This window comes from Erinaceus europaeus, chromosome 14 (genome assembly GCF_950295315.1).
Source record: "Erinaceus europaeus chromosome 14, mEriEur2.1, whole genome shotgun sequence".
Classification (NCBI taxonomy): Eukaryota; Metazoa; Chordata; class Mammalia; order Eulipotyphla; family Erinaceidae; genus Erinaceus; species Erinaceus europaeus.
In genome coordinates, this window is record NC_080175.1 from 26,207,114 (window position 1) to 26,227,195 (window position 20,082).

Genomic DNA, 20,082 nt, shown 5'->3' on the forward strand with positions numbered 1-20,082 from the left:
GCATGAGGCCTTGGGTTCATGTACCAGCACAGCATAAAAAAACTAGGAGGTGTGGTCCGGGAGGTAGCTTTGGACTCTCAAGCACGAGATCATTAGTTCAATCCCCAGCAGCACATGTATCAGAGTGACGCCTGGTTCTTTCTCTCTCTCTTATCATTTCTCATGAATAAATAAATAAAATCATTTAAAAAAATTGGTGGGGGAAAATTAAAAAAAAAAGAGGGTGGGGTGGTGATGCACCTAGTAGAGCGCACATGTTATAGTGTGCAAGGACTCAGGTTCAAACCCCCAGCCCCTAACTGCAGGGGAAAGCTTCGTGAGCAGTGAAGCAGGGCTACAGGTGTCTGTCTCTCCTCTATAACCCCCTTTCTTCTCGATTTCTGGCTGTCTCTATCCAATAAACAAATAAAGATAATACCAAAAAAAAAAAAAAAAAACTGGGAGGGGGTAGAGGAGAAGGATATGGATTCTTGAGCCAGACTGTCTACATTAGAATACTGACACATACACTCCCAAACTGTGACCTTACATATTTTATAGAACCTCTGTGTCTCATTTTCTTCCTCTGTTAAATAGAGAAAGTATTAGCCTACACCCAATTTACTGCATGCATTATCATGCACAAGGATCCAAGTTCAAATCCCCAGTCCTTACTTGCAGGGGAGGAAGCTTCACGAGCTGTGGAGCAATGCTTTAGATGTCTTTCTCTATCCCCCGCCCCCTCAATTTCTGTGTCCTATCACATAAAAAGAAATAATAAAATTATGGACATCTAGCAGCATGACAGGTTATGGTGAAAATAAATTAGCTAAACACACACATTCAAAATGATTAAGGGGGCCAGTGGTGGTGCACCTCGTTAAGCACAATGGTTAAAAGAGTGCCTGGCTCATTGCCTGTAATGAACAAATACTAGTTTTAACTTCTTTTTCAATCCTAGCAGAGCACTGCTTAACTCTGGTTTATGGTGTTGTGGGGGACTAAACCTACGACTTTGGAGCAGCAGGCACGTGAGTCTCTTTGCATAACCCTTATGCAATCTATCCCCACCCTAATTTTATTATTATTATTATTACTATTATTTGCTTTTTCCCCCTTTTGTTGCCTTTGTTGCTTTATTATTGTTGTTACTGATGTTCATTGTTGTTGGATAGGACAGAAAGAGAAATGGAGAGAGGCGAGGTAGACAGAGAGGGAGAGAGAAAGATACCTGAAGACCTGCTTCACTGCCTGTGAAGCGACTCCCCTACAGCTGGGGGGCTCCAACCGGGATCCTTACATGGTCCTTTTGCTTTGGGCCACATGCGCTTAACCCACTGCGCTACCACCCGACCTCCCCTAGTTTTAATTTTTATTACTGTTACGACTAAATTGATTTTGCTTAATTTAATTTCAAAATTCGTAAGGCCAGGGAGATAGCACATGGTAGTACACAGGATTTGAATGCAAGAAGTTTTATTGGGCTGTTGGAGAGGTCATAATTTATTTTCTATGCTTTTCTACACATAAATGTATCATGACCCAATAGGTTCAATACCCAATACCGCCAATAGTCAGAGTTGAGTGGTTTTCTGGTATAAAATAAACAAACAAATAGCATTTGTTCAAATTCAGTCATTATTGAGAAAAGTTGGGGAGGCTAGTATAGGGCAGGGTGAGAAAGGTGACTTAACAGTGAAGTGCCTACCTTAGGTTTCTCTCCCATTCTTTCTTTCTCCTTCTCTCCCTAAAGCATTTTTTTTTAAAGCCAGAGCACTGCTCAACTCTTGTTTATGGTGGTGCTAGAGACTGAACATGGGACCTCAGAGCATCAGGCATAAAAAGATATTCACATAAACCATTGCCATCTCTCTGGCTTAAAGGTGATGTTTTTTAAGTTAATTAAAGGACTGGGGAGATAGCATATGATTATACAAAAAAAAAGACTCTTATGCCTGAAGCTCCAAGGTCCCAGGTTCAATCCCCAGTACCACCATATGCCAGAAGTGAGTAGTGCTCTGGAAAAATAAAATAAAATAATTAAACAAATAGCAGAGCAAGACTGGAAGAGCTTAAAGGGATTCATGAGGAGATAGTTTTGTACATAAGAGCACAGGACCTGCATATCTGAGGACTCAGGTTCAGTCCCTGGCACCACCATATTCCACAGCTGAGCAATGCTTTGGTTGACCTTGCTCATAAAAGTAAATAAATAAATCTTTAAAATACAAAGAAGGAAACACCTAACGGGTTTGGAACTCTTAATCATCGCTCCACGCTTCCCTGCAGCAGATAAGTAGTGTGTGGGCACTGAACTGGATCAGCTGTGTACAAGTAAGATACAAATGGGCAGAGAAGACCAAAGGTTCCACAAGATGATGGCATTGCTACCCCTGCTCAAGAAACCCTCAGAAATAAGGCTCCAGGCCAAAGAATGAGCAAGTGGAGGCTAGACAAGTTGCACACACTCACTCGTGGACTCTGCTGTCACCATAGAGATCACTCAGGCCAAAGCTGATGTAGTGCCAGTGCTCAGGGATGTTGGTAGAAGGACTCCCCACATTCCTGTACATGCTAACATAGTCCAAGGGGTCTGGGCCGCCCAACCTGCAAAAGACAAAAACAGGTGTATCAGTGTGAGGCTGGAAGCACACAAACCTAACAGCCCTTGATGGAGGAACCTGAAGTGAAGAATGCTGAGGAAAAAGTACACCTCTCCCAGGTAAGGCCAAGGGATTGGCAGCCAGGGGCTGCCCAGTTCTATAAGCATACAAGGCTATTCCTAACAGACAGGACCCCTTTTAGAAATAACACAGACCGGGGTCGGGTGGTAGTGCAGCAGGTTAAGAGCACATGGCATGAAGCGCAAGGGCCTGCATATGGATCCTGGTTCGAGCCCCAGCTCCCCACCTGTAGGGGGGTGGGTCGCTTCACAGGTGGTGAAGCAGGTCTTCAGGTGTCTATCTTTCTCTCCCCCTCTCTGTCTTTCCCTCCTCTCAATTTCTCTGTGTCCTACCCAACAACAACAATAGCAATGGCAACAATAACAAGGGCAACAAAATAGGAAAAATGGCCTCCAGGAGCAGTGGATTCCTAGTGCAGGCACTGAGCCCTAGTGATCACCCTGGAGGCAAAAAAGAAAGAAAGAAAGAAAGAAGAGAAGAGAAGGAAAAGAGAAATTATACAGACCAGGGGTTAGGTGGTGGTGCCTCTGGTCCCCACCTGCAGGAGGAAAGCTTCATGAGTGGTGAAACAGGTCTGCAGGTGTCTCTCTGTCTCTCTCCTTTTCTATCTCCCCCTTACCCTTCAATTTCCCTCTGTCTCTATCCAGTAATAAATAAACAACAACAAAAGAAAGAGAGAAAGAAAGAAAGAACAAACTAGGGGGCCAGGTGGTGGCACACCTGGTTGAGTGTACATATTACAGTGCACAAGGACCCGGGTTCGAGCCCCCAGTCCCCACCTGTAGGGGGAAAGCTTTTTGAGTGGTGAAGCAGTTCTGCAGGTCTCTCTCTCTCTGTCTGTCTCCCTTCCTCCTCTCAATTTCTGGCTGTTTCTATCCAATAAATAAAGATAATAAAAAAGAAAGAAAGAGAGAAAGAAAGAAAGAACTTAGACCTGGTGGTTGCCCATTCTGCTGCCTTCTATTTCCAGTCCCAAATGGATTCCTACAGTCGTGTCTACATGCAAGCTGGGCATCAGTCCATCAACCGGCCTCCCTGAAAGACCCTCCTGAGCATCCCCCAATGGACAATGTTACTTGAGGCAGAGGCTCACATCCACTCTTTCCTGCTACACAACTAATTAAAGAGAGCCGACACTGTGTCCTGTGTTACAATGCCCCCAAACCAGGCCTGCACCCTATAAACCAAAGCTGCCCAAAGGCTCAGCGCACAGAACTGCAGCGTAGAAGTATATTGCTATGATGATCCCCAGAGACCGCTGCCTCAGGGAGAAGTGAAAGGGACACGATGCGAAGCCACTGAGGATCACATTGCACTCCTCCCGTAATTCCAACAGCAACAGTGGCAGATGAGGAAGACAGCGTGATAGTATTTCACTCTGAGAATTCAATTCAATAAGGGTTTCCTTTAGAAAAGCAATCAGTACTTTTTCCCCCTTTTTGTTGCCCTTGTTGTTTTTCATTGTTGTTGTAGTTATTATTGTTGTTGTTGATGTTGTTGTTAGGTAGGACAGAGAGAAATGAAGAGAGGAGGGGAGACAGAGGGGGGAAGAGAAAGATAGATACCTGCAGACCTGCTTCACCGCCTGTGAAGGGACTTCCCTACAGGGGGGGAGCCGGGGGCTCGATCTGGGATCCTTGTGCGGTCCTTGCGCTTTGTGCCACGTGCGCTTAAAGTACTTCTTTTTTTTAAAGGCACTTCTCTTCAGAATGGACAGGACACTTTGGTAGACTTTAGAAACAGGCTAAATAGAAGCCACCAGCAAAAGAAACTTCACACTAAGCCCGCAGCGACTCTGCCTATGCACTGCCTCAGGCATTTGACTGTTCCACACACCAAGCCCTTTGCCTGCCCCTGGGATACTGATGGAGTGTACTTCGTAACCAGAATTATCTGCACAGAAGTAATGGACACATAAGTTATATATGATTCCCAGCAAACGGGCCAGTTCCCTGCAATTTGAACACTTGAAAACCAGTGGGTATGGTTCCCTCTTCTTTTGCCAAAGTATTATATGCCATTGTTGAAATCCTTATTCTCTGCTAGGAAATGCTCAGTTATTTATAGACCTTGTAAGAAAGTTGCTACAAATAGCTTAGAATCTCAATTGAGTGGATTAGGGAAAGGGACAAATTGCCATGTCCTTAGATTTCAGTGGATCACCTGACTAATTCTGCAACCGGCTGGATTTAGGATAGACTGCGAGGCAAAGAGGGAAGGAAAGGATCACTGATCACTAACCCATTGTAGTCACAGAACTCTAGAGAAGGGAATAACTTACAGGCAAATTCCCAGTTCTGCTCTTCTTTCAGTCAGTGCACAATAAAGTGGCAAAGCTTAGTCCAGGGGCTGAAATGTGCTTTGCCCCAGCACCACAAGAAGTACCACAACAGCCGAAGACACTGGTGGTGCTACGATGTCTGTCTATATATCTAAAAATTTTAAAATAATGAAAATCTGGCCCAAGGAACATCCCAAGTGAAATGGCCTAGTACCCCCACCCCCGCCCAAGAAATTATCCCACAGTCCGGAGCACGCTCTAACTGTACACCCAGATTTCCTGACTTCACTCCTTGAGGTAGCTATAGGGCTGGAGTAGCTGCAGGCCACAGGTTCTGTCTGTCTGATTTTGCTCCCTGACCACTGAAACCTCAGCTTTCAGTGAGGACACCCCTGCTGGGTCCTATACCAGGGACCATGCGCCAAAGAACAACCTTTTGCAGCAAGAAGAGGTGCCCAAAGGTAGGCACCCTGGCCACAGCCAGCCCCAGGCAGCCCCAGCTAATCAACCTGTTATGAGAGCTAGAGAGGTCTGTAGGTTCCCAAGAGTAAAGGATGTGAAGGAATAGATCTCAGGGGGAGTCAGGTGGTAGTGCAGAGGGTTAAGCGCATTTGGCGCAAAGCGCAAGGACCAGCGTAAAGATCCCAGTTCGAGCACCTGGCTCCCCACCTGCAGGGGAGTCGCTTCACAGGCGCTGAAGCAGGTCTGTAGGTTTCTCTCTTTCTCTCCCCCTCTGTCTTCCCCTCCTCCCTCCATTTCTTTCTGTCCTACCCAACAACGAAGACAGACAACAATAAAACAACAAAAAGGGAATAAATATTTTTAAAAGGAATAGATCTCAGAATTTTAATAGAGCAAAACTTCTCCAAATCTCAGAAAGAGCTGTTATGTCATATTTTTCTGTATCTAGGCAGCATTTTCTAATTTCACAAACTACTGCACTGTGTTCTTCCTTACATGCTGGCCCATCCCTGAAGATAAGACCTGCAGAGTTAACAAGCAGGAAGGAAAAAAAAAAAAAAGCTGTCTAAACCAGTCATAGTTCCTTGCACGTCCTTCAGTACCTTTTACCACTTGGGTGTCATAATGTACACTGTTGCCCAAATCTATGTAGGGTTTTCTCCACACACTCAACCAATGGACCAAAACAAATAGTAAGGGGGAGCTAGGTCCATTTTTCTCATGGCACAAGCAAACAGAGCTGTGTGGTCACAATCCAAGTTTAGAGACAGAAATGCAATCAGAATAGGTGATCGAGTTATCAAGAGCTGCTTTTCACTCAAAGGCTCCTCTCACCCAGAGAATATTCTGCCTGCCAGAGTGAACTGTACTGCTGATCATACTTCCTCCTGGTCACCAGACAGAGGCAGGTTGCCCCTTGGGGCACTTGCAAAGGAGCAGGTGGCTGGTCCCAGAGCCTCCACGCCTCTTCATATCCTCCCATGGGCACAGGGCACTGGCTTTCCCATCTCCAGAAGTAAGAGGTTGCTGTGGGGGACAAGACTCAGTCCTAAAGGTGGAGGTAACTAGCAAAGACATCCACTTTGCATTCTTCAGGTCTGTCTGTCCCTCTGGTCACATCCTGTCTGCAACTGTCTTTTCTTGCTGAGACTGGGTGGTGTTACATCAAGAGGCAAGCCTGTTGACAGTCTTTCAGGGCTCCTCCCCCCCAAAAAAAAAAATCATCTAGGACATCTGCGTGAATGTGGTTCTGAACAGATTCAACTAACAATAATTCCTCCTACTGTCAACTTTTGATAAAGACCACAGAGGGAGAAAATGTTCTTCTCCATAGTCACCATAACACCTGTTTTGCCCAGAAACTAGAAGAGGCAGGTTATGTATAGGAATAGAAAATTAGATAAGACCACCCACCTCCATTTCAATCCTAAGGGCAGCTCATCTGTAAACAGGTCTGATCTTTAAGAGCTATTGGAGGGTTACTTAATTTCCCTCAGAAACTGCTGCTGAAATCCTTAAGTTGGAGGCCAGGAAGCTCCCTACATCCCTCTATGTCCAAGTCCTAGGTCTTCAGCATTTCTTAGGGTCCCTCCCTGAGGTCAATCATGGAGCTTCCAGAGCTAGCGAATGTTCTACAGCACAGCAGCTGCAGAACCAAAAAGGAACTAAAAGGTAGAAAGCGAGCCGTGCAGAGTAAGCAGAAAGTTTATCAGGACGAGCAGTCCCAGCAAACTTCACAAACAAACGCTGTGCGCCGACACGATGTCAGTCCAGGCTCATCTCTTCACCGGCCCGGCGCTCCCGACTCGCTCCCCTCCCCTGCACGGGGAGCCCGGTCCCGGGGCGCGCTCCGCCCCGGTGCAGCCCGGAGCCCTCGGAGCTCCGCTAGCCACGCTCCTCCAGAGCCGGGTGCGGGGCTTCCCAGGCCCCGCCTCGCCCCCCACCCCACCAGGGCCGCCCCCACCCCTTGCCCACTAATGACCCCCTGCAGGGGTCCTCTCCATTCACCACGTTTACAGTTCCCTCTCTCGCACCGTTCCCTCCTCCATCCTCCCCCCAGTCCATTCTCCTCTTCCCAGTTAACCCTTCATTCTCCTCCTCCGTTAACCTCTCACTACCCACAGGCGCCGTTAACCCCTTTGTCCCCACGCCCAACAAGTGCCCGGGCGCCTTTCCTCCGAGCAGGAAGCCCGGGTCCCCGCGCTTCAGCTCCGCTCTTTCTGCCCTCCCCGCTCCAATCACTTCGCCCCCCGGCACTGTGCCCCCTCCAGCCCGTCCTGGGGCTTCCCCCGCGGCCCGGAGCTTACCAGTACTTGACGATCGCGGTGACCTGGAGCGGGTTAGGCTGGTCCGGGTAGAGGCGGCGGCACTCCCCGTAGATGGCGTGCAGTCCCGGGGGGAAGAGCGAAGCGAAGGCCGGGGGGGCATTGGGGCCAGGGGCCGGGGGTGCGGCAGGGCCGGGGGCGCAGCTAGGCCGCAGCTCCGCCATTGGGGCGCTTAGGGCTCGGGGGGACTGGGGAAGGCGGACCCGAGAGCACTGACGCGCCCACGGGCGGACTCAGTGAGTGCGACTCGCCGAGGCGACCCGGGCTGCAGCGAGGTCTAGACTCTGCGCCTGCGCACGGCACACAGTCGGCGCAGGCCGTCGCCACCGCGGAGACAGCCGGAGGGTGTCTTGGGGACCGCGGGGCACTCTAGGGGGCGGGGCGCCAGCGCTCCCTATCCCGACACTTATTCGCAAGTATCTGTGCCAGTCACAAGTGAAGGAGGCGTGGCGAAATAGGTCCCGCCTCCTCACCTTGCGTAGGAGGACTCAAGGCTTTTGGGCTCCCCCTAGCGTGAGGAGGAACTCGTGTTTTAAACCGAAACGTCAAGGCGCCCTTCAAAGGTGCACACCGAAGCACTGGGAAGCGAGCATGCCGAGAGCTTACTGCCCGGCTCGCACGCTGCTAGCAAGAATTTGAACAAGAATCTGAAAGCGAATTGACTCATTTGTCCACTTAGCACTAAGTTTAATCGAGTTTTAAATGTTCCCTTCTGTCTTTGGATATCCTATTGTATTGACTGAGACTGTTAAGTAAAAGCAGCAAAATCAGAGGTTGCATGTTGAAAATACCTATTTCGAAAAGAAAATACCTATTTTAGAGTTCTGTCAGAAAGTAAAAAAGAAGTTAGGTAAACTTGCAGTTTATAAGTTGAAAAAACTAAGTATTTTAATAAATTATTTTTGTCTAATATATTCAGGGATGTCGATCTTTGTTCTGTATGCAGATTGTCTTGAGGAACAAAAATGTCCATTATCTATTGAATACTATATGTCAGCCCTTTCTCATTACTTCGACTCAATAGTTGGAAATTATTTTGTTAACAATAGCTTTTCTAAAAATATTTATTTATTCCCTTTGATTGCCTTGTTTTATCATTGTGTGGTTATTATTACGATTATTGTTATTGATGTCATTCTTGTTGGATAGGACAGAGAGAAATGGAGAGAGGAGGGGAAGACAGAGAGGAGGAGAGAAAGCTAGACACCTGCAGACCTGCTTCACCGCCTGTGAAGGGACTTCCCTGTATGTGGGGAGCCGGGGGCTCGAACAGAGAACTTTACTCGGGTCCTTGCGCTTTGCGCCACCTGGGCTTAATCCGCTGTGCCACCACCCGATTCCCGACAACAACTTTTTATATGTCTTCCATTCAATAATCTTGAAGAAATTCCAAGAGAAAGGAATAAAAAGGAATCCTGACTAACAGTGTGCTATTCACTAAAGAATCCCTGCAACTCCAAGAGGGCAGAGTGGGGTATGGTGGGAACGAAATGAAGTCTAGATAAAAATACACCGAGTTTCTTTGAAAGCTGGGACACATATTAACCTCCTCCACCTCCGTTTTCTCACTCATCAATGCTGATTCTAACTCCTCATGGAATTTAAATATTACAGCAACTCCTGAAGCTATTAGACAAACGATGTCTTAATGACCAAAAGATCACCTATACTGTATTTCCAAATATCAGTCCTCCAACCAATGTTAACTGACCTGTTGCAAAGTTTATGCCTACCCGAGGGGGGAAATGCAAAAGTCAAATAAACCTTTTATTTCCTAAAACAATTTTTTGGGTTTTTTAATATTTTATTTATTATTGGATATGGACAGAGAGAAACTGAGAGGGGAGAGGGAAAGAGATAAAGACACCTGCAGCCCTGTTTCACCTTTCTTAAAGCTTTCCCTCTGCAGGTGGGAACCAGGGGCTTGAACCTACGTCCTTGTACACTGTAATGGGTGTGCTTAACCAGGTGCACCACCGCCTGGTCTCCCTAAAACAAATCTATACTGTGTGCACTCTTTTATTATTATTATTATTGGATAGAGTCAGAGATAAATCAGAGGGAAGGGAGAGACCTAAAACAAATTCAATGCAATTTATTTCCTTTGTCCTAGCGCTATAGGTGTGTGGTGTGTGTGTGTGTGTGTATGAATGTGGTGATATTAGAGATCTATTCCTATCTTATAAACCGTGTGTGTGTGTTAGAAATTTATTACTGTCGGGAGTCGGTCGGTAGCTCAGCGGGTTAAGCGCATGTGCAAGAAGCGCAAGGATCGGCTTGAGGATCCTGGTTCGAGCCCCGGCTCCCCACCTGCAGGGGCGTCACTTCACAGGCGGTGAAGCAGGTCTGCAGGTGTCTTTCTCTCCCTCTCTCTGTCTTCCCCTCCTCTCTCCATTTCTCTCTGTCCTATCTAACAACGACGACATCATCAACAACAACAATAATAACTACAACAACAATTTTTAAAAAGGGCAACAAAAGGAAAAATAAATAAAAATTAAAAAAAGAAACTTATTACTTATAGACCCAAATAAAAACATGTTGTCTAGAAGTGGTGGAGAGTGACAGGAGTGATCTGTAAAACCCAAACATCCACGAATTACTGATCAATCCACACCAAACTAGGGGCAAGTATTCAAGACAGCATGCTTCAGCAAGCTCCGCGAAGCCCTTCAAAGGGACTACAGGTCCCGGCATGCATTGCAAGTATACGTTCTTTTTTATTTAATCTATGGAAACTACAAAGCCCAGAATGCTGTCCGTAGAAAATGCGTCGCTCTGTTACTTAAACTAGGCGGGACTTCGAAGCCAGCTGACGCGCTAATTCAGGTGCAAGGCATGCTGGGGATTGTAGTTCTTCAGAGGCGAGGACTGGCCGCTCCCTGGGCGTCCTGTCCCTGCGGCTAGACTGCGCATGCGTGTCAGTGGCGTTAGCAGCGGACCGGGCTGGCAGTTCCTTCCTCGGAAGGAGAGATTTCTCTGCCATGGAGTCCTACGATGTAATCGCCAACCAGCCTGTTGTGATCGACAATGTGAGTTGCATCTTTACTCTCTCTCAAGGGACGTGTGTGTGCTCTTTTCCCCGAAGGAGTCGCTTCCTGGGTTTCAGTCTGGGCCGCCGGCTCTTTTGTCACTGGTCTGGCCTGTCAGGCGGGTTCGGCTGGCTCTGTCCTCCTCCACATTTGTGGTCCTCAGACAAGGAGGCCAGCCAGCCATCATGGGGATTAGAACTTTAGGATGGATAAAGTGAAGAGCTGTAGCCTGAGCCGGGTCCTTGGGCCCTTGGCTCGAGGGGCCTTAACCGCTCCGTAAACGCCCTTTCCCCAGTTTCCTGTAATTTGATTGGCTGCCCGGGTTGTCTATCCTGACCGGTGACCCCGCCTCTGGGTTTTGCCGGATGAAGGCAACCCTCTGCAGTGATTGGTTCGCGCCCTTGTCGCTCTTCCGGGCCGCCTGAGTGTTTCTCCTCGCTGAGGGGTGGGGTGGTGCACGAGGACAGTGGGGATTGACTTGGGGAACTCGCCGTGGTGGGGCCTGGCTGGGGTCCGCCCGCAGGTGAAGGGCTAAGTTTCCTTTGGTCCCTAGCGGGCTTGCGTCTGGGTGGGGCTCGAGAATGTGGTGACGAAAATGGCCGTAGGATTTCTGTTCTGTGACTTTAAATTGTAACATTGATAAAGGTCGAGAAGAAAGCAGAGTGACAAAGCAAACAGGGAGAACTACCTCCCTGATGGGAACGCCTAGGTGATGAGGGGGGAAATTTGCTGGGAGTTCTAGCGCTTACAGGGGCAACCTCACAAGACTGGGTGAAAGGCTGAGGCGAGAAGTGTGGCCCTGGGCCGGGGTGATAGCGTATAGGTTATGTAAAAGGCTCCAAGGACCCAGATTCAATGCCACCATTAGGCAGAGCTGAGCGGTGTGGTCCTCCTGTTGCAAATGAAAAAGCTGAAGTGCATAGGTAGTGAACCCAAGGTCGCAGAGTTAGTTGTACCTTAAATCCAGTGCTTTAACAGTTCTTTTTGCTGGTACCCCAGCAGGTGGAACAATTGGAGAGAGCGTAAATGCTGCTCTTACTGGGGACAGAAAGAGACCGTTGTAAAATGACTGCATTTCTGTTGTCCACGCAGAGGTTTGGTCCCACTGAAATTGGTTGACACCTTTCATGCCCCTTCTCTGTCGCGGTCAGATCCCTCAGTACTAAGCTAACTGTCAGAGTCACTGTATTGCTCCAACTCTTGAGACCTAAGGCATGTGCGTACAGGGACCTTTCATTTACATCATTTTGTTTAAACTTCACTTCTGTCGCTAGACAGGAATTACTCTGCAGGGAAATGAGCCTTAGAGAAGTTAATTAACAGTATTCAAACGACCTTACTGGTGGTGTCTTGAAGAGGCTAGACTCAGACTGAAATCAGTTTCCAAGCTCCTCACTTTTTCCAATGGATTGATTTGTTCGTTTGTGTAAGGAAAAGTGCTCTTTTGTTGTTATTAGCTTTCCATCATTCCAGGGATATGGCTTCAGCTTTGAAAGGCTTGAGGTTATTATTTTTTTCACCAAGAGCACTGCCCAGCACTGGCTTATGGTAGGGCTGGGAATTGAATTTGGGACATTGGAGCCTCAGGCATGAACTTTTTTTTTTTATGAGACCTTTTTTATAACCATTATGTTATCACCCCAGCCCCTAAGGCTGCTCTTAAAAACCTTTTTTTCTTTTCATCTCCTTCACTAGACTGCCAGGTCATTGTGAAGAAAGATAATATTCCTTCATTTCTTATTTATTGTCTAAAGATTTATTCATTAAGGAGAGGAGAGGGAACAGAAGCATCATTGACACATGTGATGTCAGGGTTCAAACTCAGAATTTCATGCTTAAGAGACTAAAGCTTGGGAGTCGGGCGGTAGCGCCGCAGGTTAGGCGCACGTGGCGCAAAGCACAAGGACCGGCATAAGGATCCGGGTTCGAGACCCTGGCTCCCCACCTGCAGGGGAATCGCTTCACAAGCGGTGAAGCAGGTCTGCAGGCTTCTCTCTTTCTCTCTTCCTCTGTCTTCCCCTCCTCTCTCCACTTCTCTGTCCTATCTAACAATGACATCAATAACAACAACAATAATAACTACAACAAGAATAAAAAACAAGGGCAACAAAAGGGCATAAATAAATATTTTTTTAAAAAATTTTTAAAAAGAGAGACTAGAGCTTGTGGCCCAGGAGGTGGCGCAGTGGATAGGCATTGGACTCTCAAGCAAGAGGTCCTGAGTTTAATCCCTGTCAGCACATGTACCAGAGTGATGCCTGGTTATTTCTCTCTCCTATCTTTCTAATTAATAAATAAAATATTTTAAAAGAGAGAGACTAAAGTTTTATCCTCTGTGCCACCTTCTGGATTACTGTCCACTGTCCACACACTTAGTACCTGTAATCACTATGTGTTTTATATCTATTGGGTAGCCTGGGATGTGGTACAGCTGGTGGAGTATCTAGCCTGTGAGCATGAGGTCCTGCGTTCATGGCATTGCATGTACCAAGATGATGCTCTGATGTGCTGCCTCATTAATAAGTAAATAAATGTTTAAAAAAGAATGTCACTGGATTGGTGGACAGCTGAATGAGTATCTTAAGTGAGGAGATAGCATAATGATTGTGCAAAAAAACTTTAGTGCCTGCCACTCAGGATTCCCAGGTTCAGTACCTGGCAGCACCACATACCAAAGCTGAGCAGTTCTCTGGTTAAAAGTTTAGAATAAAAATAATGAAATCAGTGATTGAATATCTCTCACAGTAACAAAGGTGTCCCTAAGTGAAGGAGGGCGGGATTATCACAGAAGAAGGTTGAGCAGGACTTCATGTTCTTTTTTTAAAATAATATTTATTTATTATTTATTAGATGGAGGTAGAGAAACTGAGGGGGAGTGGAGGGAGAGAGAGAAAGAGAGACATGTACAGCATTATGCTTTACTGCTTGTGAAGCTTTCCCCCTGCGGGTGGGGTTTGAACATGGATCCTTGTGCATTGCAGCATGTGCACTCAACTGGGTGTGCCACTGCTGGGTCCCTAGGATGCCACGTTCTTGATGTTGGATTTCAAAAAATACTATTTCTGTCATCAGCCAACTTCTATGTGTTTCTATTGCCTTTTTCCTAAAAGAAAAATAGAGTGGCCTGGGAGGTGTCACAGTGGGTAAAGTGTTGGACCCACTTCTGAGGTTCAGAATTCAGTTCCTCGCATCATAATGTGCCAGAATGATGGGTGTTTCTCTTTCTTCCGCCTGTAAAGTTTTTTTTTAATATTTTATTTATTTATTCCCTTTTGTTGCCCTTTTTTTTTTTATTGTTGTAGTTATTACTGATATAGTCGTTGTTGGATAGGACAGAGAGAAATGGAGAGAGGAGGAGAGAAAGACAGACACCTGCAGACCTGCTTCACCGCTTGTGAAGTGACTCCCCTGCAGGTGGGGAGCCGGGGGGGGGGGGGGGGGGGGGGACTCGAACTGGGATCCTTACTTCAGTCCTTGTGCTTTGCACCACCTGCACTTAACCTGTTGTGCTACCACCCAACTCCCCCCATTAAGATTTTTTTTTTTTTTTTTTTTTTTTAGAAAAGTGACAGGAGGTGACACCACAGTAGTAGAGCACTTTAAAAGCATGAGGTCCCAAGTTTGACACTCGGACATCAAAAGTGCCAGAGCTCTTTCTCTCCCCCCTCTGTCTTCCCCTCCTCTCTCCATTTCTCTCTGTCCTATCCAATGATGACATCAGTAACAACAATAATAACCACAACAATAAAACAACAAGGGCAACAAAAGGAAATAAATATTTTTTAAAAGTGCCAAAGTAAAAAAAAAAAATTAAAAATACTGCCAGAGTGATGTTCTCCTCTCTCAATAATTTTTTTTTTTTTTAAGGAAAATGACTTCATCAGCAGTGTGGGTGCAGCCTGTCTCTCCAGTTCCTTTGCTTTTTTGAATTATTGGGAAAGAGTTCCAACTCTATCAAAAGATATTTCCTTTAATATTACTTAAACTACTGCCTATTAGTTTGTCTTTTTCTCTCTAAGTAGTGTATTTGAAATGCATCAAAGCAGCGGTACATTTTCAGTCATAAGATTTAAAAATTGGCTTGTTTTTTTTCTCTGAGAACACAATTCCTATATTATGCCAATAATTCTGCTACAAGTTAAAGTCAGAGAAACAGCGATAATTTCCTGTTAGGATTTACTAAGTATGTGTCACAGTTTTAGATTTTGAGATGTTAAGTAGTTCTTGCTGCTTAACATTTAAAGAGTTTTGTTTTGCTTCAAGGTGGAAAATGATAGGAAAAATCATTTTTTAATATTTTTGTTTCTTTTGGATAAAGACAAGAGAAACTGAAGGAGAAGACAGAGAGGCAGAGAGACACCTGCCACACTGTTCACCACTCATGAAGCTTCCCCTCTGCAGGTGGGGCCCAAGGACTTGTTCACTGTGATCTGTGCACTCAAGCTGGAGTGCCACTGCTGCCCCTGGGAAAAATCTTGGAACCCTTTCGGCTAGTTTTATATTATGAGAACAGTGTGCCTCTAGCTGATTAAACTGCTCCCTAACAACATATATAGTTACATATATAACTATATTTTATTTCTGGGCTAAGGTGCATCAAATTAAAAGAAAAGGGAACAGGGCTGTCTTCACTCTCCCTCTCTGTATCTCTACCTATTTTGTGAAATAAATGTTTGTTTGCTTTTTTTATGTTTATTTTATTTATTTATTCCCTTTTGTTGCCCTTGTTGTTTTATTGTTGTAGTTATTATTGTTGTTGTTGTTGGATAGGACAGAGAGAAATGGAGAGAGGAGGGGAAGACAGAGAGGGGAGAGAAAGATAGACACCTGCAGACCTGCTTCACCGTCTGTGAAGCGACTCCCCTGCAGGTGGGGAGCCGGGTTCGAACCGGGATCCTTATGCCGGTCCTTGTGCTTAGCGCCACGTGCGCTTAACCCGCTGCGCTACAGCCCGACTCCCTGCTTTTTTTTTTTTTTAATACTTTGTTTATTCTGAAACTCAGGTCTTTGCTAAAATCTCAAAAGTTAAGTCCTGTCCTAAAGTGGATCAGTGCTCAGTCAGTGTTTAAACTGCTCTCATTCTGTAGGCCTAAATGTAGGAACTGTGTCAGATTTTACAAAATTCATAAGTAAGCTAAGAGATGTTGCACTGCTTCAGGCCCCCCGTTATTAAAAAAAAAAATGCTTTAGGGAGTCGGGCGGTGGCGCAGTGGGTAAAGCGCAGGGACCGGCCTAAGGATCCCGATTTGAGCCCCCCGCTCCCCACCTGCAGGGGAGTCGTTTAACGGGCGGTGAAGCAGGTCTGCAGGTGTCTATCTTTCTCTCCCCTCTCTCTCTGTCTTCCCCTCCTCTCTCCATTTCTCTCTGTCCTATCCAACAACAAAGCAACGTCAACAATGGCAATAATAACCACAACGAGGCTGCAACAACTAGGGCAACAAAAAGGGGAAAAAATGGCCTCCAGGAGCAGTGGATTCATGGTGCAGGCACCGAGCCCAGCAATAACCCTGGAGGAAAAAAAAAAATGCTTTAAACATACAAAAAACTTAGACATAGAATACTCACCTCGCATAATAAATGTGTTTACCTCCCTTATTTAATAAAGGAAGACATTTCCATATTTGGATTGGTTTTAGTAATAAAACATTACAGATGTAATTGAAGCTTCTTTGTACCCTTTCCTGACCCCATCTTTACTTTCTTTTCCAAAAGTAGCCTCAGCAGCAACCCTCATTGTAAAAATCAATGTACCTCTTCTTATACGTGATTTTATAGATAAATATATTTTATATTGTGTATATAGTATTTGTGTTTTGAATTTTTACTTAAGTGTTGTCATCTTATTTGCCAGTCCTTCTTCACACATAATCAAAAGGAGAGGGATTCGATTAAAAATATTCATATCCCGGAGTCGGGCGGTACCGCAGCAGGTTAAGCGCACGTGGCGTAAAGGGCAAGGACCCGCATATGGATCTCGGTTTGAGCCCTCGGCTCCCCACCTGCAGGGGAGTCTCTTCACAGGCAGTGAAGCAGGTCTGCAGGTGTCTATCTTTCTCTCCTCCTTTCTGTCTTCCCCTCCTCTCTCCATTTCTCTCTGTCCTATCTAACAATGACGACATCAGTAATAACAATAATAACTACAACAACAATAAAAACAAGGGGAAAAATTATATTTATATCCACCGCCAACCTTAACAGCTACTTTAACTCTGGCCAGTTTTTTAAACTACATTTTTTTCTTTAGATTTAAAAAAAATTTTTTTTATTCATTTTCCTTTTTGTTGCCCTTTTTTTAAATTGTTGTTGTAGATATTGTTGTTATTGATGTCATTGTTAGATAGGACAGAGAGAAATGGAGAGAGTAGGGAAAGACAGAAAGGAGGAGAGAAAGATTGACACCTGCAGACCTGCTTCACCGCTTTTTAAGCGACTCCCCTGCAGGTGCGGAGCCGAGGGTTCGAACCGGGATCCTTATGCGGGTCCTTGCGCTTCGCTTCACATGCGCTTAAACCCTCTGTGCTACCGCCCAACTCCCTAAACTACATTCTTTTTAAAAAATATTTTATTTATTTATTAATGAGAAAGATACGGTGAGAGATAGAAAGAACCAGACATCATTCTGGTACATGTGCTGCGGGGGACTGAACTCAGGATTTCATGCTTGAGAGTCCAATGCTTTATCAACTGCACCACCTCCCGGACCACCCTAAACTACATTCTAAGCCACTTCCCTCTCCCGCCCTCTTTGTACAACATAATGCTATTATTAAACCTAATAAAGTCAGCAGATTTTTTAAAAATATATTTTTTAAAATATTTATTTCCTTTTGTTGTTGTTGTAGTTATTGATGTCATCGTTGTTGGATAGGACAGAGAGAAATGGAGAGAGGAGGGGAAAACAGAGAGGGGGAGAGAAAGATAGACACCTGCAGACCTGCTTCATCGTTTGTGCATCTACTCCCCTGCAGGTGGGGAACCAGGCCTGGAACCTGGATCTTTATGCCGGTCCTTGTGCTTTGCGCCACCAGCGCTTAGCCCGCTGCACTACCGCCCGACTCCCAAATCAGCAGTTTTTATTTTTTATTATTATTTTTTTTAACCAGACCACTGTTCAGCTCTGGCTTATGGTGATGCGGGGGATTAAACCTGGGACTTTGGGGCCTCAGGCATGAAAATCTGTTTGCATAACCATTATGCTATCTACCCTCTGCCCAGGAGTTTTTTTTTTTTTTTTTTAAGAATTTTATTTATTTATTCATGAGAAAGATAGGAGGAGAGAAAGAACCAGCCATCACTCTGGTACATGTGCTGCCAGGGATCGATCTCGGGACCTCATGCTTGATCAATCTCGGGAGCTAGTGCCTTAGCCACCGTACTACCTCCCGGACCACTGCCCGGCAGGTTTATTTTCAGGGTCATTTCTGGGGCTCAGTGCCTGCACTACAAATCCACTGCTCCCGGAGGCCATTTTTTCCTCTTTTGTCGCTTTTGTTGTTGTTGTTATTGTTGCCCTTTATGTTGTTGGATAGGACAGAGAGAGATGGAGAGAGGAGAGGAAGACAGAGAAAGATAGACACCTGCAGACCTGCTGTGAAGCGACTCCCCTGCAGGTGAGGAGCCAGGGGCTCGAACTGGGATTCTTAGGCCAGTTGTTGCGCTTTGCATCACCTGCGCTTGACCTGCTGCACTACCGCCTGGCTCCCTGCCCAGCAGTTTTTAATAGCATCAAATAGTCAGTGTTCAGATTTCACTCACAGTCTCTTTTTAAGATTTGTCATGAGCTCTGAAGAGCTGATTCATTTAAGTCCATGGACAGTAGAATTAGCTGAGGGAGGAGATGAAGTCAACATATTTATTTAACACTTGTTTTTAATGTGACATTCAGATTGTTGGTTGTATAACTTCAAAAAAATCCATCCTTTTTTCTTTTAAAGATTTTATTTATTTATTTATTTATTTATTTATTTATTTTAAATATTTATTTTATTTATTTATTCCCTTTTGTTGCCCTTGTTGTTTTATTGTTGTAGTTATTATTATTGTTGTTGTCGTTGTTGGATAGGACAGAGAAATGGAGAAAGGAGGGGAAGACAGAGAGGAGGAGAGAAAGATAGACACCTGCAGACCTGCTTCACCGCCTGTGAAGCGACTCCCCTGCAGGTGGGGAGCCGGGGTTCGAACCGGGATCCTTATGCCAGTCCTTGTGCTTTGCGCCACCTGCGCTTAACCCGCTGTGCTACAGCCCGACTCCCGATTTTATTTATTTTTAATGAGAAAGGTAGGAGAAGAACTCACGACCTCATACTTCAGAGTCCAATGCTTTATCCACTGTGACACCTCCTTGACCACATGAGCTCCCTCTTAAAAAAACAAACAAAAAAATCATATTGATTGATTGATTGATTGGATAGAGACAAAAATTGAGAGGGAAAGGGCAAATAGAAAAGGAGAGACACCTGCGGCACTGCCTCACTGTTCATGAAGCTTCCCCCCTCCAGGTGTGGACTGGGGGCTTGAACTTGGATTCTATCACTCTCTATCTCTCTCTAACCTCTTTTTGAAAAGAAAAAAAAAGGAGCTGTGGCAGGGTTGGGGGAGAGAAAGCATGGCCACTGGGAGCATGGTGTCAGCATGCAGACACTGAGCCCCAGCCTAATCCTGCTAGTAGACAGTCTGTCCTAGAACCCTAGGCTCCACCTGTCAACATCCTTTTGCCATCTGTGAAATGGGACTCTACCGGCCTCATTCTAGCACATCAAGAATAGCCAAGAGTAGGATAAACTAAGAGAGCCCTGCTGAGGGGTCTGCCATTTGTTTGCGTGCTGTGGAAGGAGCGTGGTGGCTGGCAGCAGATTTGAATCCTCAAAAACTGAAATATTTGATGGCACTATGTTTTCAAGACAACTCTACAGGGTATATTTGTTTGCTTTGCCAGAGCAGCTAACAAAATGGCAGCTCATTGTACAGTAAACAGTTCCTAGTTATAAGTGTCGTAAATAAAACTGACAAGACCCTTTTAAAATGCTCTCTTGGTATTGCCTGAGGCAGCTCAGTCACTTTCCCTGCACCATTCTGCACCCAACTGCTGGCCTGGTGGGCCAGCTCTGGGGCTGCAGGGACAAGCTGGGTCTGGTTCCACCTCATGCATCATTCACTAACTTCTGCTGACTTTTGCCTTCACAGCCTGCGCAGGCTGCACCACCTCTGCCTGCGGCTTCTGGCATCCTACTGCTCATTCAAGTTCTATATGTTAGGCTCCAGCTGCCAGTCATGTACACTTGATTGTAATTTTAGTCAGCCAGCATCTATTTGAACATCCT

At 45.7% G+C, this 20,082-nt stretch overlaps 2 protein-coding genes across 3 annotated transcripts in view; one reads left to right on the forward strand and one right to left on the reverse strand.

Moving 5' to 3' along the window:
- Positions 1-8,104, reverse strand: part of SUFU (SUFU negative regulator of hedgehog signaling) — a 154,395-nt gene extending 146,291 nt beyond the window's left edge. For both annotated transcript variants that reach the window (XM_007530743.3, XM_016191522.2), the window contains exons 1-2: positions 7,713-8,104; positions 2,452-2,586 (exon numbers count right to left, since the gene is read on the reverse strand). In XM_007530743.3, the coding sequence (XP_007530805.1) occupies positions 2,452-2,586; positions 7,713-7,894 (317 nt within the window). In that variant the 5' untranslated portion in view covers positions 7,895-8,104. The remainder of the gene's footprint in view (positions 1-2,451; positions 2,587-7,712) is intronic.
- A 2,525-nt stretch (positions 8,105-10,629) lies between these two features.
- The window catches only part of ACTR1A (actin related protein 1A), a 28,923-nt gene continuing 19,470 nt past the window's right edge, over positions 10,630-20,082 (forward strand). Inside the window, exon 1 of the mRNA XM_007530754.3 lies at positions 10,630-10,762. Within this exon, the coding sequence (XP_007530816.1) occupies positions 10,715-10,762 (48 nt within the window). The 5' untranslated portion in view covers positions 10,630-10,714. The remainder of the gene's footprint in view (positions 10,763-20,082) is intronic.